Below are 7,807 nucleotides of genomic sequence, written 5' to 3'. Positions count from 1 at the left end.
GTGCTGCAATTAAATAAACCACTTTAAACGCATTTGTCATAATTTTTTTGACCATAATAATAAGAACACAGGGGGTACATGTTTCGTTATGAGAAAAGACAAGATAAAAAAGGAAAGAAAAGAAAAGAAAAGAAAAACTTAATTGGGGTAAATCATTCATTACAGCAGCCAGCAGTATTAGAACAGAGGGAATTGGGTAAAGTGATAGATAAATATGAAACAAGATTAAAACAAGAAAACATCAGATTGTATGGGTCATTATACAAAAACTTGTCATTTTGTGTAGCGCCAACAGAATTGCTCTCTAAATCTGGTTAACAGTAAAAAATTAAAATAAATAAACAAATAAAAAAACTGCCATCATGCTGCCACTCAACAAATGCTGCCCTGGGTGGCTGCCCATATTGCCTACATGAGGAACCGCCCCTGAGAGTGACCCAGCATCAAGAGTGCCCAAGCGTTGACAGACTGCCTTGCTTTTGTCAAGTTAAGGATGAGTAGTGAGCCAAAAATTTAACTAGAACCCCAGTAGGCTTTTGCTCTTAGAGATGGGGGAACTCATGTAATTGGTCAGTTGTGAGTCGAATAAGGGAAAATTATCAGGTATCTCAAAGCGGGAGAAAAGGCCCCTTTGTGTAAAACAATTAAGAAGGAGGGATGAGATGAAAAAATAAGATTGTATTCGTCATATTCTTTGGTTCCATACTTTGCTTTGTTAAATAAAGGCTCAAGGACAAGAAGACTTCTCTCTATAGTATTTATTTTATAATTGGTAAAACGTTATTCCACGACAATATATATAGAGAGAGAGAAAGAGAGAGAATTTAGTTTCCCTGATACACCAGAAGGGTCCCTGATTAATAAAAAGGGCGAAACAGTTGAAGTAAAAAAAAAACACAGAATAGATTCAATACATTCATCCTAATCAGCGACACTTAACTAGAGACACCCTCCGAGCTACAGGAAAACAACTGCATGCCACCTTCCAATCAGCATGGCAAAATAAAATGGCATCAGACATGTTATTGGATGGAAAAGGAGGTGCTTGCGTCATATTTGGAGATTCATGCTGTACATTCATCCCCAACAACACGGCACCACATGGTTCATTCAGAAAGCCATTGACCAAACTGAAAACACTTGACAAGGAACTGAAAAACAATGCTGGATCAGATGCAGGGATGATGAAGTGGTTTGACTAAATGTCAATGTGGTGCTGGAATGTTGCCTCACTCGTGTTCGGTGCCTCATCATCAGAACCATTGATAAATCAGTTACACGCCACGTGGCTTTGAACACCAGAGAACCCCTGATGAATCACAAGCCCACACTGCACCTGTGTGGATTCCTCCTTATCATGGCTGTGACAGCACTGATGTAGACTCTTGTGCTTAAAGTGTAACTTCCCCCCCACGCTTGCTCCTCCTCACTATAATGTCTGTGTTATGAAAAAACAGCTGATGCTGATTTTCGATGTGTCAGTGCATTGTTTGTTTCAACATGTACATGTGTGCTCTCACTGATATTGTGAAAAAAATTCGTAAATACTTAACCACCATAGAACAGTCAAAGGAGGAATTGTAGAAATCATTACCCCTTTTAACTTGTGTAAGTTACATTCCGACCTGGTGAGAGCTGTGTGGGTACAGATGAACATTTCGTTCTCAGGACACTTATCAGTTCACTGCAGGTGCTGTGATATGCTCAAGGCCATCACATATTCCTCCCTAGCTCTCCCTTTTGTCTGATTTATCGCTGTATTATATAAAGTGTGACTTTTTCTGTACTTATTTCTCCGACTCGACAAGTACATTTTGGTGCACAGAGCAGGGCCGCAGCCAAGATTTTAGAATTACTGAGGTCATGCCCCCAAACCCCACCCATAAGGACATTTTGAAATGTATAGTATAAATCTATGCATTTCTCTGCATTTTCACGTAACTAATAATGGCTTACTGTCAGCACCAGCAAATAGATGAAAGTTGGACTCAAATTCTAACAGAAGAAGAATAAAAGTAACAAATATGGCCAATTTTTGCTTTAACTTATTTCAACTTATTTCTTTGCTAAAAAGAACTTATAAACATGGGTAACATGATAAAATGGTACATTTCTCTCTCTCTCTCTCTCTCTCTCTCTTTATATATATATATATATATATATATATATATATATATATATATATATATATATATATATATATATATTCATTTATTTATCTTTTTATTTTTTTAACAGCCCTGGTACAGAGTAAGGACCTGTCAGTTGAAATAGATCGACTCTGTTATACTCTATTTTTCTTGTTTTCTGTTAAATAATACAAAAGACAAACATTTGTTGATGAACCTTTTATTTGTTCACTTCTCTACAAGGGGAAACAATCATACTTTACGACAATATGAATCATGATGCATGTCATTCACAACCTAACCAACCTAAAGATGATTCTTAAAGTTGTTGCATTGGAAGCCTTGCATGCAGTTTGCGAGGACAGTGTAAAATCTGTTCAAAGACAAGGGTCGCACTCTGGAGGAGCAGCATGGCTGTTCATCAAGCAGTTCATCCCTGCACTCCTGGATGCAGATGAAACCTGCTAGTTATTGGAGATAACTTCCCCAGTGCTTGGAAGGAAAATGGTGTACACTATGGTCTTAAACAGATTTGTTTAAGAGTACTACTTGGAGTACAGTATCAGGAAAAGATCTCATCAAGATAAAATGTATTCTTTGACCCGCAGTTCAACCACGATTACACCAACCTCAACAACCACAAGACCTATTGCAGAGGTGGAGACGTATATGAAGGCCCCTGTGGTTGGCAGCACTTTGCTCTCAAGGTAAATGTACTTTCATTTTATTAAACTTACAACAATAATGCATGGTTGAAATTTATAGCAACTCATCCTCTATGCCTAATGCTGAACAGCTTGCGTCAATAACTCAGGATCGTACTCTCACTACATAAAACTTTTGTTTGTCATTTATTTGTTTTACAAATGTTTCATCTATTTTTTTTCCTGGCAGACAAAGGACTTCCATAAAAATACGGAGCAGTCAGTCATTTTTTGAAAAGTGAACCTGCATGTGAATAAGAAACTAAACTGTGATTCCATTTGATTGTTATTTGCCATGTTTCACTATTTGCTGTTGTGTTGTTTACATTAATGTTCTGTCTTCCTATATACCACAGTGATTTCTGGGCCACAATGAATCTGTGATATGTTTTCTTTTCTCAGACAAACTGATCTGTTCCATCACTGAAGCCCAGGATCCATACATTAAACAGGTGTCTTTGGCCTATAGCTTCACAAGGTCACATGTTTTTTCCAGAAAAATTCTTGCCACCACCAGCAATCTTTTTCAAAAACTTAGTTAAGGTGGGAATCGGCAGCATGTTTTCAAGGCAATGTGCATGTTATCACTCAGGTGGGTTAGGGTAAGGGTTTTTTTTTCAGTAGTTGACAGATATACTGACAACTATAAACAGCCACTGCAGCAGCAGCTTCCAGGTGTTAACACTGTACTCCTGCAGGCTGGTAACATGGCTTTCTTCGAGTGCACAGTCGGCCTCCTCGTCCTCCTTGTGGTCTCTGACTGCTCCTGGGCTGAAGAGAAGGTGAGAGTATTTATGTTAAGATTTGATTTCCACCTAAAGATTAAGTGAGGACTAAATGTGTGACTTGTGTGACTTTTCTTGTTTTTGCTTTGCCTTTGATTCTGTTCTTTGAATTTTACATTTAAAATCCTAATTCACATCGCATAGACTGCTAAATAAAAAAAAATGGAGGGTGTAAAATTATGCAAAAAACATTTAAGGAAAGTATAGATTAAAGTCATTACCTTTAAAACAAACCCCCAGCTACTTACCATTCTGATAAGTACCCCAGATACTTATCAGAATGCTGCAACGCTGTAGAAAGGTTGTGTGGACTATGAAACTTCTGCTGACTTTCATTGACATTGGATTGTGTAGATAATGACTTATTTCAATTTTCGGGTGAACTGTTCCTTTAAAGGTGCTGCACACCACTCTACATTAACACATTTAACTTTTTCAATGGAGTCATGACTAATGTGCGATGTTATCTCCTTGATTAAGGAGGTGTCTGTCTCTGAGCGCCTGTGGAGGGCAAACAAGGATGTTGGTGAGACACATTTAGTCTTTATATTTATGTTCACATAAGCGGGGCAGTGTATATTGATAAACATTGTTGTACATCTTAGTTCATAAGCAAATGTTCTTTTTTTATTATTTGACTCATTATCAGTATCATCCATCAGTCATCAGTACTCTCACTAAGTCCTATTATGTCCTCCTCCTACAGTTCGTTCAGACAGGGAACCCTTAGTCATTGATGACATTGCTTACGACAATGAAAATGACAGAAACGCTGATTCCTGCACCTCCAACGGCTGCATGTGGCCCAGATCTGCTAATGGAAGGGTCTATGTGCCCTACGTCATCGCCTCATATTTCAGTAAGTAAACAAATTCAGAAGAATAACAATATTTGTTTAAGAAAGCGACCAAAATGTTCAAAGGACAGTGCCCTCTAGTGGCCGTACCCAGTATCATGCCAAACTGTGTGATATACCCGTCTGTAAACTGTGTCGCTGTAGCTTTTGGCCTCACCTACCCAATGATATTCAGTCTGATATCATATGTGCTGAGTTCCTACTCACTCAAGACTCACTCAAAAGGTCGGGAAGCACTTTACCACATGGTTTTCTGTCTTTTCTTAACACTTGTTGAGATTGTTTTTCCTCTCAGGTTTGGCGTGCGCCTTCGACAAGCTCGACACTCTGAACCCACCTGTAAAAACAAACATGGTCTCATTCCATGCTCAAGTTACCATCAGTAATGAAGCACCAAAAAGTTATACTTGTAAATGTATCATATTAAAATATAACTTTGAAAATCACCCAGATGAATAGTATTTCAGTAAAAGTCATAAAGTATGTGATAATAAAAGTACAAGAAAAATAAAATTTCACATACTGAACATGTATATACTGTATTCTACCTGTCGATCAATTGGAATGATGATTGGAATCAGTATTTTTTCATCTAATTGCCGATAAAATTACATAATGTCAAAATGCAGTATTCTATCTCCACATTAGTAATCAAATGTATCAAGTAAACATAGTGAATTAAAAAGTGCAGTATTCGCTCAATATAAAGTATAAAATATCAGAAAATTCAAATACTAAAGTAAAGTACAAATACCTCAAAGTTGCACTTGTGTAATTACAATACTTGAATGTACTTTATAATATTCCATCACTGGCAATAGTAAATCTGCAACTTACAGCAAAATGACTTGGTTAGGTTTAGGAGAAGATCTTGATGTAATTCAAACCCAAACCAATATCTTTCCCTAAACCTTACCAAGTCTTTTGTGCGTAATCCAAACGTGAACCATGTCAAACAGTGTTGTCCTGTTGATAGACCTTTTGTGTCGTTCTAGAGAGAATGAACAGACAACACATTTTGTTGTTTAATTGAGACGGTCTGTTGGCTGTAGATGTGTTTGCGTCTGTATTATACCTGTGTGTCTTCTCACCTGCATGCCTCAGCCTCTCGTGAGCGCTCCATCATTGAGCGCGGAATGGAGTCCTTCAGGGACGTGTCCTGCATTCGCTTCGTCCCACACAGCGGCCAGAGAGACTACCTGAACATCCAGTCAGACAGCGGGTAATACACTGTGTGTGTCTGTGTAAACTACATTCAGTTTATCAAATCAAACCTGTCTTTGTATTTTTATGAAATGTAAGATAATGGATGGCAACTGATATCAGCTATCACAGGTAAAATGTTTACTTTAAAGGTGTCTTTTACCCTTTCAAACAAACAAAGGGAAAGTCACATTGCACAGTTTGTCATACCACATACAGTGATATGAAAATATTCTTGATTATGTTTTGAACATGAAATGTAAGATAATGGATGGCAATTGATATCAGCTATCATGGATAAAATGTTTAGGGCTGTCAGTTTAACGCGTTAATTAGATTAATTAATTACACTGCAAATTAACGCGTTATAAAAATTAACACAATTAATTCTGAGATTCTGAGTGGCAATTCAATGCGCGAGCATTTTAAATTTGGCCCACTGAATGACCTGTAGGCTACTTGGCAGTGGCACGTCACGGTAGCACTAGCACCGAGGAACTTGTCCGGACGTGTTCGTCACTTCCCACCTGCATCGCTAGTCAAAGCAGGGTGACAACAGACACCCTGGACGCGACTCAGGGGAGCGAGGCGAGCACGTCGGTGCTAGAGCTTCCAACATAACGGCAAGTTTATTTATAAAAAGAACGAAGACGGGACTATCAACAAGAACGCGGTGATTTGTAGCTTTTGTAAAAAAGAATTCGCCTATCACTGAAGCTGCTCCAGCTTGACTTATCATTTAAACGCTAAACACGTCGGGATTGAGAGTCTGCTTAAGTGCCTATTTGAGACTCAGCCTGATTTTATTTCTGAATTTTATTTATAGAAGTGTATTTGTATTGCATTTTTGAATAATGCACCTGGCCTAATCGGTTTGATGGGATGTGCTTGACCATTTTCTTTTAAATTTCATTTATGAAACGCACTTCACCAATAAAAATGTGGATTTCAGATCTTCTCTTCTTAGTGTATTCAATTGATTAGTCATGCAATACAATTTTGTAATGCGATTAGTTAGATTAATTAATTACAAATTTTGTAATGAATTAGATTAATTTTTTTAATCGCCTGACAGCCCTAAAAATGTTTACTTTAAAGGTGTTTTTTACACTTTCAAATATATCTTTATCTCTTAGATTAATTCATATTGTAAGTTTGAAAGTTGAATTGAAAGTCACATTGCAGTATGTATCATACCACATACACTGAAATGTAAATATTCTTGATTATGTTTTGAGCATATTCCAACATAATTGGGATCCTTGAAAACTTTTGTATGAGGGTTGAGTAAATACTCAGCTGAAACCAGTATCCGGTACAGATAATACGAATGTCATCCACGTGGATGTGAGATTTGAGGGTGCTAATAGTCCTGGGGCCGTATTTATCAAGCGTCTTAGGCTACGTTCACACTGCTGTTACAAGTGACCTGAATCCGATTTTTTCGCTCATATGTGACCCATATCTGATTTGCTTTTGACAGTGTGAACAGCACAAGTCGCAATGAATCTGACATTTTCTAATCAGATTCAGGCCACATTTAAATGTGGTACTGAATCGGATACGTATCGGATTTTTTTGAATGCTACCGCAATCTGAACAGCCAGGTCGCATTTAATGCGACTTTGACGTCATTCTGACCCGCGCTGCACTGTTTTGTAAATGAATGACAAATAAAGTCGATTACTTCCTACATCAGAGACTGCCGTCCGCACACCGGCCGCACTCACACAACTCATTGCTTTTTATTGCTAATAGGCCTATGTCACTATCTTCATTTATTATGAAGTATATTTTCGCTTGCAGCAAACACATTTAATCGTTTGTCTGATCTTTTTACACGCACTATCTGTGATGCTGGAATCCCCACTTCCAGCCGCACTCGCACAATTCTGAAATAAACTGTGGCCCATGGGTGCGATCTGCCGGGGAATATACCTATGTATTTTTGATTCAATAAACATGAAATTGATTGTGTATCCATCTCTTAAAGCCATAGACGGATGATCATGACCACGGGCCTACACACGCAAACTGTGCGCATGCAAAGGCGCCGAAAGGCAAGGGCGCAAAGGATGTTACAAAATTACATTGAATGTAATAATGTCCGCAAACGTAATAAACCTCAAA

General features: G+C 38.0%; 1 protein-coding gene across 2 annotated transcripts in view; it reads left to right on the top strand.

Moving 5' to 3' along the window:
- Positions 1–3,510: 3,510 nt before the first annotated feature.
- Positions 3,511–7,807, top strand: part of LOC115586108 (high choriolytic enzyme 1-like) — a 29,797-nt gene continuing 25,500 nt past the window's right edge. Inside the window, exons 1-4 of one of the 2 annotated variants that reach the window (XM_030424887.1) lie at positions 3,511–3,615; positions 4,102–4,144; positions 4,325–4,477; positions 5,579–5,696. In XM_030424887.1, coding sequence (XP_030280747.1) covers positions 3,541–3,615; positions 4,102–4,144; positions 4,325–4,477; positions 5,579–5,696 — 389 coding nt within the window. In that variant the 5' untranslated portion in view covers positions 3,511–3,540. Of the gene's footprint in view, positions 3,616–4,098; positions 4,145–4,324; positions 4,478–5,578; positions 5,697–7,807 lie in introns of both variants that reach the window. The other variant, XM_030424886.1, reaches the window with a different exon arrangement.

This window comes from Sparus aurata, chromosome 8 (assembly GCF_900880675.1).
Source record: "Sparus aurata chromosome 8, fSpaAur1.1, whole genome shotgun sequence".
NCBI classification, from domain to species: Eukaryota; Metazoa; Chordata; class Actinopteri; order Spariformes; family Sparidae; genus Sparus; species Sparus aurata.
Note: the sequence above shows the minus strand (reverse complement) of the source record. Positions and strands in the feature narration are given on the sequence as shown.